Below are 24,310 nucleotides of genomic sequence, written 5' to 3'. Positions count from 1 at the left end.
TGATCAACGATACTATATATGGTCTCTGGCCAGAATTCAATGCAATGTTGCTGAAACTTCTACTGAGTGATGCAGCAGCTTACATGCTCAAGTCTGGGAAGGACCTCAAAGTATTTTTCCCTTCTATGATTCATGTGATATGTCTTGCTCATGCTCTGCATCAGGTCTGTGAGACAATTCAAGAGATGTTTCCTGAAGTGCATGAACTAATCTATTTTGTGAAGAAGGTATTTCTTAAAGCCCCAAACCGTGTAGCTACTTGGAAAGAAACATGCACTGAAATACCTCTTCCACCTGAACCAGATGGGGAACATGGATAGAAGCTGCATTGTTCTAAGCTCAAAATTTTGATGCTGTGAAGTCTGTCTTAGCCAAGTTGGATCCAGCAGAAGCAGTGGCAGTACAGAGAGCACAGAAAGTCATTGAAGATCTCCAACTGCAAGCAGATCTAACCTTCACAGCTCAAAATTTGTCTTTCATTCCTATTCAGTTGAAAAAAACTAGAGACTGCAGGCTTGTCTCTGATGGAGGTCTTAACCAACTTGGAACTAACCAAGAGTAAGATCGAGGAAATTTCTGGTGAAAAGGGTAATGAACTTCGTGAAGAGTTTGAGGCAGTATTAGCATGAAATCCATGTATTGAAGTATTACATTCAGTCAAAGGAGTTTTGAAAGGCGAGGACAGAAGTGGTGTCACAATTCTTGAAGGAATGGGGCCAGCAAATGTAGTGAATCTGAAATATGCCCCAGCTGCCAATGTGAATGTAGGGAGGAGCTTCTCATTTTATAAAAATGTGTTGACTGACAGAGGAAAGCATCTTACATAAGAAAATTTTAACAACATTACGGTTATAAATTGCTTTTACAATCGTTCAGCAGTCTGAGCTCTACATATATTTTATAGAATTATGTTTTGTAAACAGGTTTGTAACCAGAATTTCATTTAGGTGATAATCGTTAGCTAATTAAAAACATTAATCAAATGTGAGTTTCTATTTTTCATTTTTAGCTATATGTACTAATTAATTTCAGTTTATGGCTTGCTGATCGGGTGCTCATTCACTATTATAAGTCTATTGCTTTGCAATGTCAATAAATTTCAGAGGAAATCCACCCCTGTTCCCCATGGGCGCAGAACTGATTGTGTATCACTTCTGATTTTGTTTCCCTGCATTTTTCATGGAAATATAACACTGATTAAAACCTCATATTCTAGTTTTCCCATCACATATTCTGGCAAAAATACATAACAAAAACAACCTAAAATGGCCTAAATGGCAACATTTTTATCCTATCTCTGGTAACAACTCAGGGTGAGGTTATGTGTGCTAATTTGACCAGCTAAAGAAAAAGGGGGGCAGAACGTTTAGACATAACTCTATTTGAGCATACTCTAATTGCCTTACCTGGCATAAGTGTCAAACTCATTATCTATAAATAAGGTCCAGTCTGCATTTAACAACTCTGAGGGGGAAAAACTAGGTCAGAACTAAAAGACTAGTATCTTCAAAGCAAAAGGCAGCATTGTGCAGCACTTGTCATTCTCTTTCCATATCACAGGTCCTAGAGCTACCGTGAGGGGGTTGAATTGCTTTAAGAAGCTTTGCTGAAGACTCAAACAGCTTTGGAGGCAAAACTAAATCCATCAAGGTTCCCAAAAAGAGTAACAGTGTACCAGGCCCCTTTAATTACACCTGACCTAAAGACCTCCTGTGGTTCAGATTGTAAGCAATGTCTAGTATAGCATTACCTATAACATAGTATGACAAAGACCTAAAACTCTAATAGCTGGAACTGACAGCATTTACAGTAACTAGGAAACTAAGAACTTAATGAAGTTGCTATAGGGGTGCATGGTCAGGAAATACCTAGAGTTCAACTCCAGAAGAGAGAAACTAACCACTGCTTCTGAAAACATTAGTAGTTGAACTTCTTGCCAACTTTAGGATAGATCCTTAGTTAACGACAGACAAACCTCACCCTAGCACAGGATGGTTATGGTGTCTGCTTGACATCTGAATCATGTGGAAACTTGGAAAACTTTAGCAAGTGGAAGTTTTTGAAAAACTATCTTAAGTATGAGTTCTGGGGAAAAATACTAAAGAGGCAACAGAATCCAGGATCATTCCTCCTAAGAAACCAAGGTCCCCTAGGAACATCCTATATTCCTTGGATTCTTTAAACTTATAAGAATCTCTCTTCCAATCATAAAATGAGAGATGTAAGGTTTTTAACCAACTAATATGGCTGAATACACCCATCAAACATCAGGAGGCCAGTCAGAAGGCCTGTGAGTGGAAATTAAATATTGGAAACTTTCTGTTCCAAGTGACTAATATGCCTACATTCAGATTTATTAGTCCTTAACGAAACTAACATACAGTAGTAGGAAATTCAGAGCCATTCTATAGGCAGAATACTACATGTTGTGTGCAAGCTGTACACTGTGATAATGAGACTATCAACAGAATTGGCAGAACTAGCATCCCAACCACTTAAACTATCACTAGGGTAATTGAGTAACTTGCTGTATACTAGGGGGAAAATGTCCAGAGGGGTATATGTCATGGGAAAATGTCCAGGGGGAAAATGTCTGGGGGAATATGTCAGGGAGGGAATATGACTGGGCCCCTCAATTGCGGTCATATCGTTATCCTATCATAAATTTTCCCTCGGCAAAACATACCCCTGAGGGTAATAAAACTGGAATAATGTCTATTACAGTAACTCTTACCTTACATGATCGTACCAAACAAATATAAAAAAAAATAAAAGAACAAACCAGCAGAAAATCGAGTGCATCTGCCGAACTCTGCAGTCAGCGACAGAAATAGACTGAAGGCTATTAGTCCACTGGTGGGGGGTGGGGAAAGATGGATAGAAGAAGAATATTCATAGAAAACTGAGTGTTCTCATTTTCTGTTTTAATCTGTCAAACTCCCGCTGGCGGGGAAGTAAAAGCTATATGATGGAGAAGTAAGGTTCATTTAAAAAATGCTATTATTCATTTCTCTTTTGAAGGCTTAAATTCATTGCAATAATTAAAAAATTTCGTGGCATACAAATCCCTCATTTGTCTGGGAACAAAAACTCATCACTGTATAACTGCTTTACTTCCGTTCCCTAAAGTTTATTTCCTAAGGTTGTTTCCAAGTTTGCAATAACTTCTGGTATGCCTTTCAACAAAACTTAGGCAAAATCAATGCCTGTATACATATACAGTATAAGGAGTTGAGTATTTCTCCTACCACTGGATATTTGTGAGGAAATAAGTCTAATGTATCTTATGAACACATTTACACAGTGGAACACAAATTTCTTACCTGTAAACTGAGGTTAGTTCCAGACTCTACCAAGTTGAGACTGAGGCCATCAATAGAAGCACGCACCATCTTGTACTTGATAACGTCTGTTGTTGGGCAAAAGTGCTCATCAGTTGTGTGTAAACACTGGGGTTGAGGAGTACCATGATAACAAAATAGATGGGGACGTGGATGCCGCAAGCGATTTTCCATGTCTTCTACTGTCAGTAAAAAAGCTTCTACTGCCGTTAAAATATACTGGAGCTGAAAAACAGGAATAACCATAATAGTCCAAGACTTTACCAACAATTAAGACTTTTTGAAAAATGTCTTGTTCTCTAAATTCAATTGATCAAAACAAAGATATGCATAGAGTAAAGTGCTTTGTAACATGAACAAAAGTAAAATGCTTTAACCAGAAATCACAATTACTATAAATACTAGTGCCTGTTAAATATGGTGTACTACTGTAAAAGAAATAACACAACGTCTATCAATCTAAATAAATTATATATATATATATATATATATATATATATATATATATATATATATATATATATATATATATATATATATATACATACATATATACATACATACATACATACATACATACATACATACATACATACATATATATATATATATATATATATATATATATATATATATATATATATATATATATATATATATATATATATATATATATATATATATATATATATATATATATATATATATATATATATATATATATATATATTATATATTATATAAATACTAGTCCCAGTTAAATAGGGTGTACTGTAAAAGAAATAACACAAACATCTATCAGTCTAAATAAATATATAAAAATATATACAGCATATATATATATATATTTCCAAAGAGGGGGGACAGGCATGTTGATATCATGACTTTATTAATGTTGCCAATGTTTCTGGACCACAAGTGCTATTTCCAAGGCTAAAAATCCTCTAGCATACAAGACCATGTCCTTCAATGTAAACATAAAATAAAATATGATGACTCTGAAATATTGGGTAGAGCTTTGAATGACCAACTTCTAACGGCTCTGGAATCATTATTTATTAAACAGATGGTTCCGCAGTTAAACTCCCAGTCCTCTGCCATGTCTCTATAACTATCATGAGTGTTCCTGGAAGTTGCCCTTTGTTATCACTCTGACTGTCTTCTTCTTGAAATATAGGTGTGCCTTCTATTCTGTATTTCAATTCTTGTTTATCTGTTTTAATCATTTTATAACAATTGTAATTTTTTATTTTTGTTCTTGTCCGAATCATTTTAATGACTGTAAATTTGTCTGTCTTTTTAGCCTTGAAAATGGGACTTGTGGTTCAGAAACATCGGCAACTTTAATAAAGTCATGATATCACAGCATCCCTGTCCCTCTTCCTCTTCAGATCCTGACACAGTTTTAGCGACTACCCACCTCCTGTGATAGATGGATAGATAGATATAGATATGCTATTTGGGCATATTTTCTCTCTTATACAATTCCTATTGGAACAAGTGGCATTTTCTGCAGCTACAGTACTATCTTCTTATCTAGACTCTCAATCAATCTATACTTTTTTCTTCTACTGGTAAGCTTCTTAGGAATGTGGAAAATTCATTTGGGATTCTTTCCATTCAATTTTTCTTTTTACTGGTCGACAGACTATTTCGTCACCTCTCAAGGGCAACTTCCTCAGGACTGAATTACAAATCTACATACATGGTTTTAATTGCTGTGTGCAGATGTTCAAATTCCATACATGACATCATAGGGTGCTGAATTTCTATTGGTTGAATTTCATACATGATGTTATTGGGTGCTGAATTTCGACTAGGTGGAAGTTTCACTCTCTTGCTGGCTGTCTGAGTGACGTCCTACTCCTTAGGGCATGCCCCGCGGGTGTAGGCAAGGGCATAGTTCCCATCTCTGGCCGATATTTTTGATTTGTTACATTGTCAGTAATCATGTCCTGGGGTGTTTTGTCACCTGTGTCTCCCTTCGGATTCTCACGGATGTCCTATGGTTTCCTTGAGGAAGGGAGGATGAAGTCCATGTTTCTTTGTATATTTAAATTTTTGGCGCTTTTGTGGTGCTCATCAACGCCGATAAGCTCTGAAAATTGCTAATGTTCGTTTATCGGCATCCCTGTTAGGTATGAATCAGCGCCAATATGCGATTTTATATACATATACAGTTGATCCCTGGTGTTCACAAGGGTTAGGGATCACAACCACCAACGAATAGCTGAAATCTGTTAATACTTTAGGCCCCCTCTAAAAATGTTTGCAACTGCCTGTTAATAGTTCAAACACCAAATATACCTTACACTATCGTCCTAAAACACTTTAATATTTCAAAGTTATCCTACAACATTACTGCACCTTTAAAAATATGTGGCTTATGGCTATGTGTAAACACTCCTACAACTCTTACTGTACTCTTACCAAGGCAAAAACTAACAAAGTTATCCCCATATTCAGGTACTTACATCTCCTATCATATAGTAGTATTCAAGGCTTACCATTTTCTGTTAACATAGATATGGGTGACATTGGTACATTCTCAAGTATACAGGAAACAGTGAAGTACAGTATCTAAATACTGTATTTAAAATATGCATTGAAAAAATTTATGAAATAATGAGATGTTTAAGATTATGTAAATCATATGGGTACTCATCAGTGATGAATGTTTATTGATGATGATGAATTAGCTGTGCAGTCCGGTGAATGGTGATGGAGATATGACTGCACAGTAAAGCAGAGTTACATCTCCTCTGGGGGGTGCCTCTTCCCCTTCTTCAGGGGTTCCGGGAGGCTTTGGAGGGTCCTTCTTCATCAGCTCGAGAATCATAGTGATAGGCAGCTGCTGCTGCTGCTTCTTCATGCTGACGAGGGCATTATTATAGGGCACAATGCATTCATTTAGGGCATTTTTTAACTTATGGAGTGTTCCATATAAGGAGCCCATGCTGAAGCCAACTCCTGCAGCTCCTTGGCCATCCTCGTAAGTTGGGTCAGATGTTCTGAAGACAGGTCCTCATCCTCCTCCTCGTTCCCTGAAGCTGCCATGTCTTCTTCCTTACTGACAGACTTTGTCAGCTCTTCCAATCCTGGTCCATCAGGAGGGTCAGAGTGGGCATCAATGAGGGTGCCAACTTCATCCCTGGAGATGTTCAAAGCTTTCTCCACCAGGCATCCTCACCAAATGGACTGCGTTATCAATGGCCGAATGTTGAGTTTCTTCAGGAGAGAAGCCCTTACAACTGGCCACAACTTCTTCCAGTACGCATTAAGAGTCTCCTTCTTCATACCTTTCAACAACCTGTTGATGATAGACATGTGTCAATCGTGAATCATTAATTCACTGTCAGCGTCCATTGCCTTCACAAGGTGCTTCAGGGTTCAGGGTGTAGAGTGCCTTGAAGGCACAGATCACACCCTGATCCATAGGTTGGAGAGTGGTATTAGTAGGGAGGAACTGAGCCGGACTCTCTGTAATAAAGATCCACAGGTGGCCACCAGCATTATCCATAATCAGCAACACCTTGAACTCCATGCACAAGTTGTGAGGTAATCCTTAACTAGAGGGATGAAGCTCTGAATGAACCAGTTAAACATAAGGACTTTGGTGATCCAGGCCTTGGGGTTGTGCAGCCAAAACACAAGCAGCAAGTACTTGTTCTTATTCTTGAGGGCTCTGGGATTTGCAGTCTTGTAAATTAGGCCTGGTTTCAGCATGAAGCCAGCAGAACTGCCACACATGATGAGGGTAACCCTATCCTTCTGGGCCTTAAACCCGGGGGCTCTGGCTCTGTCCTTCGTGTGGCCAGTATGTTCACGACTATAAGGGCTTCTCTCCTAAAGAAATTCAACATTCAGCCATTGATAAGGCAGTCCATTTGGCGAGAACACTTGGTGGAGAAGGCTTGGATGACATCACCCTCTGACGGACCATGATTTGGAAAAATTGATGAAGTCTGCCAGTGAGGGAGAAGACACAGCAGGTTAAGGGGACAGGAACAAGGAGGAGGATGAGGGCCTGTCTTGGGAATGTCCGTCATGATTATGAGGGCAGCCAGGGAGCTGCAGGGATGACTGGGACATGGGATCCTTATATGGAATGCTCCATAAAGTTTTCCAATGCCCTTGATGGGATTTTGGGGCCCTATAATAACCTCCTCGTCAGCATGAAGAAGCAGCAATAGCAGCTGCCTATCACCTTATTTCTCGAGCCCGTGAAGAAGAACTCACCAAAGCCTGAATTCAGCCCCTGAAGAAGTGCAACTGTTGGATGAAGCATCTGAAGAAGGGGAAGAGGTGCCCCAAGAGGAGATGTAACTCCTCTGCTTTGCTGTGCAGTCATATCTTCATCATCATTCATTAGACTGCACAGCTAATTTATCATCATCTTCAATCAACATTCATCACTGATGAGTACCCATATGATTTACGTAATCTTTAACTTCTCATTATTTCATACATTTTTTCAATGCATATTTAAATATTTAGGTTCTGTACTTAACTGTTCCCTGTATTTGAGAATGTACCAATGTTACCCTTATCTACTGTATATGTTACAAGAGAATGGTACAGCTTGAATACTGTGTGAAAGAAAATGTGAGTGCCTGAATATAGGGTAACTTGATTAGTTTTTGCTTTGGTAAGAGTACAGCAACAGTAGTAGCAATATTCACGCAGAGTTTTAAGCCCCTGCTTCCCCTTCCACCTTTAAGAGGTTGCGGCTGGCAGGGGCGTTGCTGAGAAGAGGTCTTAGTGGTTTTAGATGACTGTCTCTCCCTATGAGGACCCGTCATAGTTGTGACTTTCTCTGTGAAGCTTGCTGTCTCGCTCTAGCTAAACTAGGACGAGCAGACCCTGCCGATTTGAGACTGCTTGCAGAACATGGACTCAGGGCTGGTGTATCTAGACACCCTAGACAGAGCAGAGACCCTCCTCTTCAGAAAAGAAATGGTCTTGCCCCAGAACATAGGAGACAAAAGAAGGATGAACACTCCTTAGAATCCTTTGAGAAGGCTGTTGCAGATATCTTGCCCACTGCCGCAAACCACAAGTCTAGCCAAGACATTGCTTGTAAGACTTTGGAAGCCAAAGCCTCTATGAACGCTGCTTCTTGGAAGGTAAAAGAAGTGCTGTCCCCCTTAAATTGATCCAAAGAAAAGCTAAGTCCCAACCTAGCAAAGTCCAAATCCAACTGTCTTGGTTAGGGCGACTCTTGGGGTGGCATAAAAACGCCTGTGCCTATAAAGAGGAGGTGGAAGCAACTTGAGAGATCACCCAAAACTTAGCAAACTGTCCTTTCCACAGACAAGAGCATCTACCTGTTCTATGTTCTCAGGCAAAATCAGCAAGATCGGCCAAGGGTAACCCTACCAAGGTATTTGCTTCTTTCTTGGGACCTAAGAGCTTCTCAAGGCCTGAGGACCGGTCTGAAGGGACGGTGCGGTCGCAGTTTCTTCCAAGTCATTGAACTTTCTAATCATTTCAACAGCTTCACTGTACATCTTGGCCAGTTCACTAGCATCAAGATCAAGTGGTAGAGGATCCTCCAATTCTGAACCTCTAGAACTCCAATCACCTGTAACCAGGAAATTTCCAACTTCTACTTCATCTTGCTGAACAACTGGAGCGTATGCACGTTCAGGACCTAAAACCCTCAGGGGTGGTGCATAAAAATGCGAATTTGAAATATCAAACACATTCTTAGGGTGAAAAGAAGAGCTTCATTTCAATCCTTTGAATCCCCAAGAAGTGGAGAGAATTGGTGATGGACGCCTAGATATAAAAGAATCCAGAGGAGAAGCAGGTCAATGAACATTACGTGGCCGATTGGGAGAGTAACATCGAGGAGAACACTCCCCCTTACTACAAGAGCAATAATGAGAATGGCCTACGCGGTACAAGCGCTGCTGAGGCTGCTGTTGCAGCTGAGCAGGGTTTCTGTAATGAAGGGATTTGTCACAGCCATATAAGAGACAAATTCTGTGGAGTGGAGTCATGTCCTCGAGGCCAGTGTGGCGAGTTTATTGTTGCGGGTGATGCACGACATGGATGAATGGCTGTACGTGCAGGAATGTCATAGCTGAGAAAACAAGGTTGAGAAGGAGGCCGCGGTCATACAAGGCTTGATTTTTTGATGGGAGCCCTATTGTCTTTTCTTCTTACAGTTGGTGGTCTAGCAGCCACTTCTGTATGGCTGGGAGAAGGAATAACAATCAACTCAGGCAGGGCCTGATCTGCTGCCACTGCAGGCACGGCCGTGATCAAGTGGTCGTGTGGTTTCCTCATGGAAAGGGCTGTGGAGTTTGAACCCATAACCACCTTGAATGGAATGTGGCCATGATGACATAAGCTAACAAACCCTCCCACACCGAAACAGGAAAAGGATAGCGGGAACCCAAATGTAGACTGCGAATCTTCTTACGAGGAGAAAGTGAAAAGTCCCTCCTCTTCTAGCGTCTTCTTGGGACCAAACAAATAGAGGAAGACAATGACTTTTGAGAATCCGGAGATGGAGATCTAAGGCGTTTCCTTCTGGGTACCTTAGAAACAGAGTGGTTTATCCCTTCGAGGACTGCAACCCTCTCCAGTGAGGCCTGAAGAGTAGAAGCAAGAGACAACGAAGGATCGGTCGCATGAAGCTGGGACGGAGCGGCCATACGTGGAACATCATATGATGAGGGAAACACCAATGTAGACATACAGGAAGAAGCAACAGCTGATACGCAGGCAGTCGTCACAAAGTTTGCTGCGGAAGTCATTCTTGAAGACTTCATCAACAAAGCAGACGAAACGTTCCCAGAAGCAGAAGTGGTGAGATGGGACACAATCAGATGAGAAAGTGGTCTCCCCAACATTGGTTCTCTGGGAAAGCCTAAGGTCGACCAATACTCACGGAGAGTAGAGCCATGAATGTCCAAATCTGGAAGTAATCACAAACTGAATCTCATCCCTCATCCAAGGAGGAAGGAGTGTCCTTACCCACCCCAGGAGCAGGGAGAGAATCAACAATAGGATCTCCCGAACCCTCTTCAGAAACATCTATTGAGGAAACAACAGACGAACGTGAAGGGGTCAATTCTTCCAAGGAAGAAGCAGCAAGAAGATGATTTGGGGAAGGAGAAAAGGAACAAGAAGGAATGCCGTCGTCTGCCCCCATCGAAAAGTCGAAACCCTCCCATGGCTGAGCATCACCTCTCCTCTTGTACTTCTTTGACTCAAAACGTTTCCATTACTCAGGAGACCAATCATGACATTCAGAGCAGGGACTAAATAAGTTGCAAAAGTGAAGTCTACACCTGCTACAAGTTACATGAGGATCAGTTTCAAAAGAAGCTAAGGAGTGGAAGCAAGGGTTGTTGGCAATACCAAGGCACTTCCTTTGCTTCTTAGCACTGGGCTTAGGTAAATCATGGGTTTGCATGATCTTGAAGCAAACATATAAACAAAAAGGCACAACATACGCCACTCAAAACACAGAAATTAGAACCAATTGTAAACAAAATGGCAGGAAGAGAAAAAACCAGCTTTGATGAGAGATGAGCAGCGCACAACCACTCGAGAAGGCAGTTAAGAGAATACTGGTGCATCACGGGATTCTTGGGGCGAGATGAGACTCCTCCCACTCACTGGCCCCATTGGGTGACTCTATGTATTACTCACCCATACCTTGATTGTATTATGCAGAATTTTTTTCATAACTGTTACTCCAGCTGTGCAGGTAAATTTTCCAATGCAAAGGCCAATGGTTTGTACTGTATTTGTATAGGAACAATATTATTTTTACAACTCATTGATGGGTCATATACAATAATTTGATTACTATTTAGCATAAGATAACCTTTGGCCTCTTGGATACATTGTAAATTTCAGACTTATTTTACGAAAAAATAGCATCTTCGACACTGCAAAATACAGTATATACTGAACACCCCCTGTGATAATGACTGATGGCTCATTAAGAGACTTGAGACCAAAAACAACTTATGCAAAAAACTTTCCCAAACTGTCACGTGGTGACTAACTCCTCTCCCACAGATTACCCTATGACAGGCAGTACCCAGTTATCGGGGGGGGGGGTTCCGTTCTGACACTGCGACCAATAAGCAGAAATCGGGCGATTTTAAGAGCCAAAAATTGCTGATTTTCGTCGCTAGAGAAGTGCCGTAAAACTGTATTGCTGATAACCAAGCCCCCTGATGACCGGGAACTGCCTGTACTAAAATAAGACCCCCATGATAGGATGTCCTGCAGGAATCAATCATACACTCAGTTCTCACATAGGCCTGCCCACTTTCCTTTATGACAGCAACACATGGCCACACTGATATCCATTGGCCCTCTTTTAAAGTTGCCTACATAGGCTTAAAGGAGGCAAGCACCCGATATGATTGTCAGTAGTTGGCTGGAAAGAAGTATAAGAAAAACTCTCTCACAGTTCTGAAGTGCTGGAAGACAGTACCAAAGTCTGAACAATGATGAGACTTCTGTTTATCTTGCAGGAAAGTGTGCATGCCACTCTACTCTGAGGCAGCACTCCTTCCAACTGAAGTGAGTTTCCCTGTACAGAGACACCCAACGCCAAAGAAGCCACAGCACAGGTGACAGATAAGGCAAGCCCTGCAGCAAAGCCAAGTAAGTAAAGCCTGTACATAGGTGTTGAATAAGCACGTGTGAAGAAGTAACCAGAGTGAGCTCATTCAGTACGGGTGGAAGAAAACCATTTTTGACAGCAACATAACATGTGTAATGGTAATTAACATTACATAAAGTGTTTCATGTTTCTGGGAAAAATCCAAAGTAATTCTTTGTGTCCAATTATTCCATTGTTCTTTCAAAACCACTGTAACAATAAAATGTTATCCCTGTAGTAAGACATTAAGGCTAGCTGCCTAATTTTAGATTTTTACAAGGATAAGGTCTTGATTTGCCTTTTTGAAAATAAGACTCTGTATGTGCTGTGTATTTTGAAAGAAGTCCTGAACCTTAAGAGCTTAAAATTTTGTAGTTTTGCACTATAGATTTACCTAGATGTCACTGCTATTGCCCAATATGGTCCTATTATCTTACACCCTACTGCTAACAAGCCACTGTTACTCTAACTGCAAGGGCTGAGAATGATCTTAGTGTTCCTATTTTAAGAGGTGGAGGTCACATGACACCTAGAAGGTGGGCACCTCATTGGCTTTCTAGGGGAACATTTATTGCAAAGAATTTCCAAGTTTACAGGGTGGTCATCAGACAGTATTTCTCAAGCACAATGCCAAGAAACTGAAGAGGTTCAATGGCACTGTGTCAATTGCTGGTGGAGTAAGTCAAGGCCCCATAGGACCCATAGTGGAGACTGAGGGGGCAACTGATGCATGGTATTTCTGAGATCTTGCCAGACAAAACAGTTATCCAGTATCCCATCCTGTCATGGTTAGGAAATTCAACTCAATGTGATACTGTTACCACACAAACAATGATGATAACACAGATGGTGTACAGGATGATGAGAAACAAAAGTTAACGAAATATGTCTGCTTTGCAACAGATTCAATATTAAGGAAAGATCTGCCTCACCTCTAAATGAATGGCCATTTTTTATATACTATATGGCACAATTCTAATTATGAAGCCACACATCAAATGACAAAAATTAATTGCAATGGATAATAACTGTTGCACCTTAACAGCAACAACCACAAGTTTGTTAAAATACAAAAGGATGAAAAGAAATTACACTTGTTTTCATACTACAGTACATACTATTTCATAATTCTCTACTGTACTAACCTGAGGTGTGGTCAGCTTGCCACTTAGTGTACCAACTGTTAATTCTACAAGCCACGCATACTCTAACGTTTCTTCATCTAAAGTACGTTCTTCTGCACTAAACATTGCATGGCCCCGCATCTAGCAAAGTATAAAAGTCCTTTTAATAAATTAAATTTACTACAAAAGTATTACAAGTTCATGAAAATACAAAAATAAAGCATATTAGTTATCAAGGAATATAGGTCACTGTAATATTAACTTCACACTAATTTATTTTTAAACAATATTTTTCAAATAAATTTTATATGCAAAAATGGAAGAGACACAAACCTGAAGGCCAGACAACATAAGAAAGCCAGTACGCAAATGCTGATGTGCATGTGGACGATGGGTGTAACTGTCTGATGTTGTAAGTATAAGGGGTGAAACTACAACCTGTAACTGCGTTTCAGTGTAACTTTTATTCATTTCAAATATCAAGCGGTCCAAAGCAACTGTAGGGCAAGGTGGATCATTTTCTGTGCAATCCTGCAAAATATTGAAAAAAAAAACAAGGTGGATCATTTTCTGTGCAATCCTGCAAAATATTGAAAAAAAAAAACATAACACTTCATGCATACACAGACTGTCTCAATGTTTTGGCCTGACACTGTTTACTCTCAAAATACACCATGTAGGCTAATGGAGGCCCTAAAAAAAAAAAATTATGACTGAAACCTATCAGTTTTCAAATATGGATATGGAGACACTTGCATGACACTTTACTGTGTTAATTATATATCTTTTTGTATAGAATACCTACTTTATAACTAAAGTTTGTTTTTAACCTGTTAAGCATCACTTAAGGGGGAGACTGCCGCTCCCATATCGTCACATTTTCTTGTTCACAGAGCAGTCATTTGGTCTATGTGTGTTTTATTCTTTTTATGCATTCTTTTATATTGATATTATTGTTGTAAACATATTAGGATAGTACAGAATGTAGGATAAGACAAGACGAAAAAATATATTTCACACTGTTATTTCCTAAAGATTATGTGCATGAAACATACAAGGGAAAAATTATTCTTTTGTATGCCATTCCCTGAAACATGGAGCCACACACAAACTAACTTGGCCATCTTTACACCAGTATGAACTTTCATTTCTCTTGTTGCTCTTCAGGCATTGAGCACAAGATCAAAGTAGCCTTTCCCTACTTAGAGTAGGAGGACAATAGTCAGGAAAATGTCTGCCCAATAGTCAAGAGGGGTTTTGCTGAAAGACGTGGGGTCTACCCACTAAAACATGTGGAACATATTCGGGGACCTTCTGTTCTGTGTAGTATACATTGACAATATACTAATATTTGGCCCAAACCTAAAGCAGCATATCAAAATGTCAGAGAAGTGTTAAAAATGACAAAAAAAGGGTTAATTCTGAAAGAAGACAAGTGCGAATGGGAAAAGAAAACAAGTTGATTTTTTGGGACTCAAAGTGAGACAAGACAGCATAAAACTGCTACCTGAAAAAATAAAAGCAATACTGTAACAGAATTCCCCAAACCAACAACAGTGAAAGTGGTACAAGAGTTCTCGGGACTCATAAACTACTACCACCAATTCATTCCTAATATAGCTAAAATCATGAGCCCCATATATCAGTATTTGAAAGGAAATAAAAAACAGTTAACTTGGGCAAGTGAACACAACAATGCATTTAGGTTAGCAAAAGAAGTAATAACAATTGTAACAACACTAATATTTCCTTTATCCAACAGATCCCTCACATTGACTACCAATGCAAGCAACACGGCGATGGGTGCTGTACTTGAGCAGGACACTGGCGATGGTTGCCACCCGTTAGCTTTCTACAGCAAAAAGCTAATGACAGCAGAGCAGAAATACTCGACGTTCGACAGAGAACTTCTGGCAGTCTACAACGCAGTCTGACACTTCCATCACATGCTCGAGGGATGAGAATTCGTCGTCCAGACAGACCACCAAACCCTCATCCACGCCTTCACAAAAGCAGCAGACGTGTGGTCAGTGCATCAACAACGACACCTGTCAACAATAGCGGAGTACTCCTGCACTATCAAGTACCTGAAGGGCTCATCAAACACTGTGGCTGACGCCCTATCCAGAAACCGCGCCAAAAACATCCAGCTTGGGATCCCATATCCTGAGGTAGCAACTGCAACAACTGCAGTGGATAAATCCTGCCCTCAAATGGAGTGACCTGTCAATCAATGAAGGAACAGCGACCATCACCTGCAAGACGAGTACGGGACACCCACGCCCTTACTTGCCAGAGGGTTTAAGGAAGAGCTTTTTGCCTTGCTCACAGCGTATCCCACTCATCAGGACGACCCACCACCAGAATGATAGCAGAGTAGTATGTCTGGTGGAGCATGAGCAAGGACGTCAAGACATGGGCAAGACGATGCATCCAAGGCCAAACTTCAAAAATTATGAGGCACAAGGAGAACAGGATAGAAAAATACAAGATGACATCACACCGCCTTCCCACATTCACATCGACATAGTGGGACCCCTATCCCCATCAGACGGATACAAGTAACTATTCACAACACTAGATATGAATGCAAGATGGCCCGAAGCAATCCTCATCTGACAACAGACGGCAGAAAGCTGCATTAAAGCCCTTACTGACTGGGTCAGTAGGGACGGCATTCCCCAGATCATCACCAGCGACAGAGGTGCGAACTTTACCTCCGTCCTGAGAAACACCCTCGCAAACAGTTTGGAAAGCAAGATAATGCCAACCACCACCTACAACCCCAAAGCAAACGAAATAATTGAGAGGCTACATCGATCATTAAAAGCCTCGAGGCAGTTGGAGGAAAGAACTACCACGGGTCCTGCTGGGATGAAGAACGACGCCATAGGAGGCATTCAACACATCATCGGCCGAAGTCCTCTATAACCAAGCGTTGACATTACCAGCAGACGTGTTCCCAGAAAACAAAAAGCCCAACGACGACATCTGAAACAAGAAGAGCAATTGAGAAATTGTGACTGGCAAAAACAACATACCAAGCAGACATAAAAATATTCATCCCCATAGACTCAATGAACGTAAAGTACACGTTCATCAGGGTTGATGCACATGAACCCCTCCTCCCCCAGCATACCCCGGCCCACACAGAATTCTTCAACGATGACCAAAAATATTCCAGATGATGATTAACAGAAGAAAAACGTGGGTTTCCAACTGAAACCAGCCAACAGACATAGGCTTTCTCCTGGGGGAGGAGTCCTGTAGGCACACGTGTTCAACCACACGGCCTACCCGCTGATGACTCACAGTGCACCTCAGAGAAAGCACTGCATGTGAAATGCAATGCAATCAGAAGACAAGAGGTCAGAAGAAAACACAGTAAAAATCTTGAGACAATGGTTTCAGTGAACATATGCCATCATTCACGGAAAACGCCCATTCGCGGTGGTATTTTTCACTGAGAAATGTCACTAATTACTGTATTTTCATATATTTTTCTGATAAAACACTCAGGTATACCATTTTTACAGGGTTTTTCTTTGAGCTATCAAAATACCTAAGTGTTTTTAGATGGGTTTTAGCTATTTGCGGGGGTGTTTGTATCAGAATACCATTGATTCAGCTTTTGCACATACGTTCACAGCCATATGTTTTACACTTGTATAATTGTATGTTTGCCTCTGTGAAGAAACACAGAGGCCTACTGTTAATCCCTTTTTCCTTACCTGTCAAGGGTTGGGACTACGTTACGGCCCACAAGGGTTTTTGATTTTTATGAATTTTACATGAATAAATCAGTTGTAACCTGACCTTCGCTTTTGCTTACACCTCACTCTTACAGATGCTTAACAGGTTAATTACTGTGGAAATACATATTCTATAAAACAAATTATGGAAATACATATTCTATGAAACAAAGACACTGAAAAGTTTTCTTCTATGCTGCAGACATATCTAACTATGCACTTTTACATTGAAATCTCTACTAAATGCATCACCCTGGTTTAAAGAACCTGGGGTTCAGGACCCAGGAACTTGACAATCTGAACTAATATGATGGTGTAAAGCAGCAAATACAGTACAGCACTAAAAGTAAGGGTACAGTATCATAATTAGTTATTACAAAGGTAAAATGAATTTTTCTGAAAAAATATAATTTTTAAAACTCAGCCACAATAAATATGAATACAGTACTGTACAGTAGCAAGGAAAACTACCACCAGTCTTGCAGTTATCCACCATGTGAAAGATCATAAAAACAAAATGTAAAAGTATAAGCCACTTACCTTTATGAGATGACCAACAACATTTCTGATATCCAAATAAACCGTCACTTTGAACTGACGATATTTTCGACAATCAAATTCAGTTTTTTTCTCTTCAGCAACGCTATTGGATTTAGACTCCTCATGTTGGCTGGTCTCTGTGGGGTTATCCTCATCCACATGACTCTGGTTCATGTCAGTAAATTTCTGATCTTCTCCAAAGATATTTTCCTTGAAATAAAAAATATGTATTCAATTTACCTTGAAGGGCATGGAATGCAACTCAATAAAAAGAAAATATCCCAGTAAAACATCTCTTCTCTTATATCAAAACAGGCTATGCTATACAGTACAGGAAATACCTTGGCTTTTTACCTTTCCACAGTGAAATGTTAAAATATGCAGTTATAAGCATTTTATTTAAGGGATACAAGGTACTTGGCATTTATAAGCCAGTTATAAACATTTTTAGAGGGAATTTTTGCATTTCCAGGGTAGGTTCTGAAACCTATCCCGCGTAAAAATGGGGGAGCACTGTATTATCATCATAATATGCATAAAAAAATTATCGTTCCGACATTTTTAATTGTTTAACCGATGTAAATATAGCTCATTTCACCACTTTCTCTCTTTAATGAAATAAAATTACTGTATCAGTAACATAAAAATAATGAAACTAAAACTCCAGGGAGTTCACGAAGCCATTGAATGAGAGCATGCATACATATGTACGTTACAATTTTTTTTATTTGCTTGGATGTGGGCTCCATGATGATAAACTATTGGCTGGAAGGGTTGAAAGTAGCCAATCACACAGCATGGCACGAGCTTTCCTGGTTGCTGATTGGCTTGTAGCAAGACATGCTATTGACTCAAAGTGTTGGATGTAATCAATCACACAGCATGGTACCAGCTTTGCTAGTTGCCGATTGGCTTGTAACTTTGATGCTTTGTGAGGGAGCTACTCCTCTTTTCAGTTTTCTGTAAAAGAAAATTACTGTGCCGGCTTTGTCTTTGTCTGTCTGTTCGCATTTTATTCTGTCTGCACTTTTCTGTCCTCCCTCAGATCTTAAAAACTACTGAGCCTCAGTAACTTTTATTTTATTGGAGGGCTGCAAACCAACTGATAAGACCACAGGGCTGTCTATTTTCATGGACCACAGCTCATACAGCATTATGATTATACTTAGATCTAGCGGCTTGATTATACAGAAAACTCTACTGCGCCAAAAGAAATTTTGGTGAATGAATGAATCAATGATTTTGAGTTATTTGGCATCATGACAACTGGCTCATTGATGCTAATATCAATAAAATGAACAACATAGCTACTATAAAAACAATCAACAGATAAAAAAAAAATGAAATATTAAATTTTTGCGAGAAGACCAGCATCAATAATCAATCTAAAAATGCCATTGGCATCATACACCACATCCTCTCCAAGGATCTTGGCAGGGATGAACATGCCATCGCGACCAAGAGCCTCAGAGAGGTAACGGCTTCTAATATCCCCAAGACTGGGGCACTCAACCAGCAAGTGCCTCACAGTCAAGGGGACCAGACAATTGTCACAAAAAGGATGATTCTCCCCACCAATCAAAAAGCTGTGTGTTAGGCGAGTAAGCCCAATCCTTAAGCGGCAAAGAGCAGTCTCCCATCTTCTAGGCATACTGCCATACTTCCAAGGAAATATAACATCTGTAATTTCTTTCATTTTATTTTCTCCTATACTATTCCACTGCTCTTGACACAAATTAATTATATATTTTCTAATGCTTGGGAAGATATCATTATATAAAAGTGGACACTTCCTTGGAAGTAAATCTAGAGCTGTTGCTTTGGCCAATCTGTCAGCTTCTTCATTTCCGTGCACACCAGCATGTGCTGGAACTCAACAAAAGCTAATCTGTGTTCCTTTGTACAATAATAGGTGCACCCATTAATGAATTTTTAAAACAAGGGGTTAGTAGAGTTAAAAACATTAAGTGTCTGTAATGCATTCTTAGAATCACTAAAAATTGTGAAATTTGTTTCATCAATAATTGCTATTTTTTTAATAGCATTTAAAATCCCAAGCAACTCTGCCGTAAAAATGGATATTAAAACAGGAAGTGCACATTTGGTGCAAAACTTATTACTAAAAACTCCAAATCCAACACCATTCTGGATTTGGAGCCATCTGTGAATCCACAAGTTGAATCCTTATGAACCTCACTGTGTTCCATAAATATGGAATGGGTCTCTATATCTGTCATAATTTTCTTAAAACCATAAAAATATTTACAAAATGAAATCTCTATTAATTTCCATGGTGGGGTTACTGACATTTTATAAGGAAACATCTCATTTCTACTGATATCAGTAGTGCCAAGTAACTGTTCAAGTCTATACCTGCAAGGTTGTGGACATTTAGGATGCATCTCATAGTGCCTAAAATGTCTTTTTGCTTGTTATAATTTGAAAGGCTTGAGAATTGGGAAGTCTCTGCATCCTATACCAGTAGCTTGAAGGATGGATGACTGGCGATGGAGTTGTAAAGGCAACTCCCCAGCATCAACCAAGAGGTTTGATATTAGTGAGGTCTTGAAAGCACCAGTGGCCAGTCTAATGCCTGCATGATGTATAGAGTCATGCATTTTCAGCCTGCTGGGTGTTGCAGAAGAGTATACTTCACACCCATAAAACAATTTCGATAAAACCAGAGCTTTATGCAACCTTAAAAGTATTTGATGGTCTGCACCTCAGGACATGTGAGCTAAAACCTTAAAATTGTTTAAAATCTTCTGACACTTTGTCTTTAACATCTTTAGATGAGACACCCATGTCAACCTATGATCAAAAATTAAACCAAGGAATTTGTTTTCATCTACACAGGGAATTCTTTGGCCTTTCATATATATATCTGGGTCTGGATGAAGCCCACGAATGCGGCATAAGTGGACAACAACTGTTTTGCAGGTCGAAAATTTAAACCCACTCAAATCTGCCCATTTAGTGATGTTATTTACTGTAAGTTGGAGCTTTCTTCAATAACAGACATCCTTGATCCTGCAAATGATCATCAACAAAAAGTCTGTGCAATACATCATAAGGAATATGAGGACAAATGCCACTAATAGCATGTGCAAATAGGGTAACACTAAGAATGCTACCATGTGGAACCCCTTCTTCTTGGGATTTAATTTCTGATTGAGCATTACCAACTCTAACTTGAAAGCGTCGACGTGTCAGAAAGGCTTTAATAAACAATGGCAGTTCTCCTCTAAGTCCTCATTGATGGACAGAAACTTCGGTGCAACTTTACTTGTTTTATGATTGATTTTAGTTTAATGTTTACTGATACTGTATATTCTTATAACCTAGTTTTGTGAATTAATCTTTAGTTACCTTTGTGTACATACTGTCACTAGTGCACTAAATATTTTCAATGTGTATATGTATTTTTGTTCTCTCTCTCTCTCTCTCTCTCAGGGGTAACTTGATTAGTTTTCACATGTAGCTGTACACCATATATTTTTAAGGATAATGTTGTAAGATGACTTTGAAATTATATTATAGTGTCTTAGGATGATAGTTTAAGGTATATTTGGTGTTTGAACTGTTAAAATAGCCATATTTGGTGTTTATCTTTAAGGGTAATGTTGTAAGATGACTAGATGGATAGAAGATGGATATTAAAGTGTCTTAGGATGATAGTGGAGAGAAGATGGATATTCAAAGAAAACCAAATATTTGCTTTTGTTTGTTTGAAACTGTTAAAAAAATGTAATGGACAGTGAACTACTAAAATTACCTTCAGATTTAATACCTAATTTTAGTTTATATCCATAAAAGAACATAACATTACAAATGTTTACATACTGTCTAAAATTATTTACCCTTAGATCAATTGAACTACAATACCATATATCTTAGGTCTGAAGGATGAATATGTAGTTCACTGTTAAAACCAGATACTAGTTTCAAATTAACAGTTGATGATAACAATCTATTAAACCCTACAATGTACTGGTGGGGTAAGAAATGTAGTTATTAAACGAAACAGAATATCTTAAAGATGTCTACACAGATAACACTTCAAATGAAAACCATCTCATTACCTTTTAGATTGATAAAGAGATGAAGTACAGATGCTTCAGGTCTGAAGGGAATGATGGATATAAAAACATCAGCTGAAACTGAGGTTGGATCAAACTGCTCTTGTTTGATATTCTAAATGAAAATAAAGAAAACAAAATACCAGGGAAAATGTTAAGTAAATCAACTATAGGGTGTAATGGAATCACATATAAAACAGAAATGTCTTTTGTAAAATTACCTTCAGATTTTAAAATTAAACATTCCAATCCAACCCAAACTTTATTTTTATACATCATGTTCTGCTAGACAGTTAACATTTAACATGGTCAAACAAATGTTTTCTATAAGTAGTTTTTTTAACCTTAATTATGCAATGGAGAAAGAGGTAGTTTTTTAACCAGAAACATTCTGTAATACCAAGATCTTAAGGTGAACCAGCAGAACTCAGAGAAGAAGATGCAGAATTTGAAAGTTCACTGGATACCAAAATCTTATTCTTGGGATACTACAATCTTCTATCATTAAATAGTTGACTGGGATAACAAGTCATATTCACAATGAACATCTGGGTTACAAACTTGGCCCTATAAGTACTACTACATAAATGAAGTTCTGTCTTTTACTTAAATGAAAGTACAGCACTGGCTGCTAAAGAAAGGTACCAATTATTAAATGAAAATTATATATGAAAAATTAATTATTTAAGAAATATCTAACCAATTTAACCCTTTCATATCTGTATAGTTATCACATCACTGAGGGTACAGCACTTAACACTGCGTAAAAATAAATGTTTCAGCAAAAATGTACAACAACGTTCATTTTTTCCTTTTTTCTAAATGTTTATATTTTATGGTGGAATAGTCAGAATAAAGAGCCCTCTAAATACGAAAAAAGAGTTATTTAACGAAAAAAATAAAATTCTTTACTTATTTTTTATATTTCAGTTAAGTAACCCAAAAACTATGAAAGTCAGACGAATGAATTTTTTTCTATGAGAAAGCCAATAAAATTCTAAATATTGACATATAAAACAATGGAAAACGAATGTCCAGTTGTGAAAAATTTATAGAAAAGATTGGAATCAAACTGCCTATGGTGTGAATATTCTAAAAAAATGAAAATATCTCGGTTATTTTTCAAAATTACTTTGTAAATACTATAATAGGGAAAATGTTATAAAATCAAGAAAAATGGCTTCAAGTTTCAAATTGTATAAATTGTCACGAAAAAAAAAAGTTACCGTTGTACATTATTCTCAAAAAACTATAACAGTTAGTGCTGATTATGCAATCAAAATTACTAAATATTGTTAAAACAATGTAAACGAATAAGTCCAGTTGGTGAAAAATATAGAAAACAGACAGGTCTTTTGTATGGTGAGAATTATTGCTAAAAAAATTTTTTCAGAGCCCTATCTCGGTTATTTTTTTAATTACTTTGAAATATTTGAAAAAGTAGAGGAAAAGTTGAAGAATTCCAATCAAGAAAACAACTTAACGGGAAGTTTCATTTTGACGTTATAAATTGCTAAAATTAACATACATCATGTTCTGCTAGCTCAAAACTATAACAGTTATGAATTATTTTTATGAGGCTAAATATCTATTTCAATGAATAAGTCCAGTTGGTGAAAAATTGTCAAAGTGGGTAAGCAAAACAATGCAGGCATACAGTGAGAATTATTAGACATTTTTTTAAGGGTAGATTTTTTTTAGAAAACCATAATTATACAAAATGGAAAGGTTGGAAAAGTGAGAGTCAAGAAAATTTTTAACCATCAGTTTCATTTTGTTAGGACGAAATGAAAAAATAATGATGCATGATCTGAACCAGCAGAACTCAGAGGTGAATGAATTATTTTTGAAAGTCAAAACAGAATGGGTGATAAATGATAATGAAAAATGAATTCAGAGGATAAAATCCAGACGTCTCTTATGTGATGCACTTGAATTTCCGCTAGTTTTACTCAAAAAACTTTGCAACATGTTGGAAACTGTTCTCGATTACCATTAAATACGTGTTTACCCACTGCATGGTCTTGACAGAAGTGTGGCCTGCCAGGCATGCGTGGATGCGATCAGCTGATGTCATACCTCACAATGAACATCTAGAGGAACTAAAAATTTATAGAAAATAGAGGATACCAAACAGAGTGTTTCCAATAATGTAATACTACATTTTATAAAAAAATAAGATGAAGTTCTGATTTCTTTTACTTAGACATGAAAGTACAGCACTGGCTGCTAAAGCCTGAGTTACCAAATGCATCTACACTAAACCAACTTCCGAAAATGAAAAAATTTATATATGAAAAATGTTAAAGTTATTAAAAAAATGTATAAGTTGTTGACCAATCAATTCAAGAATGGGTTGGCTCAAACTACCATATCTGATCTTTGAAAACAAATACTGTAACATAATTCAGTCACAAAATAACACTAACTAAACATTTAAAAAACTTGTTTAAAAGAATTATAAAGCCATTGAGTAATATTTATAATAACAAGCCAACAACATGGACAGTAAATGATAATGAATTTCTCCAAATAAGGAACCCATAGATACTATAGTTAGTTAGTTAGTTATAAATGATTTGTTTAACCAGACCTCTGAACTACTATAAGAATAAGCAAAACAAATAATGTAGTTTGCAATAACTAATTTGAGAATATCGTAAACTTTAATTTAATCACTAAATAGAAATTAATACAGCAGCAGAAGTAACTGAAAGACATTTGCAAGGAAGTTCAAATAAGCAGCACTTAATAACCTTATTAAAACCATCACAAAATAAGGAAATGAAGGAAAATATAGGCTAAAAAAGCATCAATCATAAGTCCAATCATAAGT

The 24,310-nt window shown here is 38.2% G+C and overlaps 1 protein-coding gene across 1 annotated transcript in view; it reads right to left on the bottom strand.

Moving 5' to 3' along the window:
- Positions 1-24,310, bottom strand: part of LOC136833766 (bridge-like lipid transfer protein family member 1) — a 110,902-nt gene that overhangs the window by 6,600 nt on the left and 79,992 nt on the right. Inside the window, exons 17-21 of the mRNA XM_067096010.1 lie at positions 21,478-21,589; positions 17,396-17,605; positions 13,437-13,634; positions 13,125-13,244; positions 3,324-3,566 (exon numbers count right to left, since the gene is read on the bottom strand). Coding sequence (XP_066952111.1) covers positions 17,571-17,605; positions 21,478-21,589 — 147 coding nt within the window. The 3' untranslated portion in view covers positions 3,324-3,566; positions 13,125-13,244; positions 13,437-13,634; positions 17,396-17,570. The remainder of the gene's footprint in view (positions 1-3,323; positions 3,567-13,124; positions 13,245-13,436; positions 13,635-17,395; positions 17,606-21,477; positions 21,590-24,310) is intronic.

Source organism: Macrobrachium rosenbergii, chromosome 52, assembly GCF_040412425.1.
Source record: "Macrobrachium rosenbergii isolate ZJJX-2024 chromosome 52, ASM4041242v1, whole genome shotgun sequence".
Lineage (NCBI taxonomy): Eukaryota > Metazoa > Arthropoda > Malacostraca > Decapoda > Palaemonidae > Macrobrachium > Macrobrachium rosenbergii.
The sequence above is the reverse complement of the archived record's forward strand: the minus strand, read 5'-3'. Positions and strand labels throughout refer to the sequence as shown.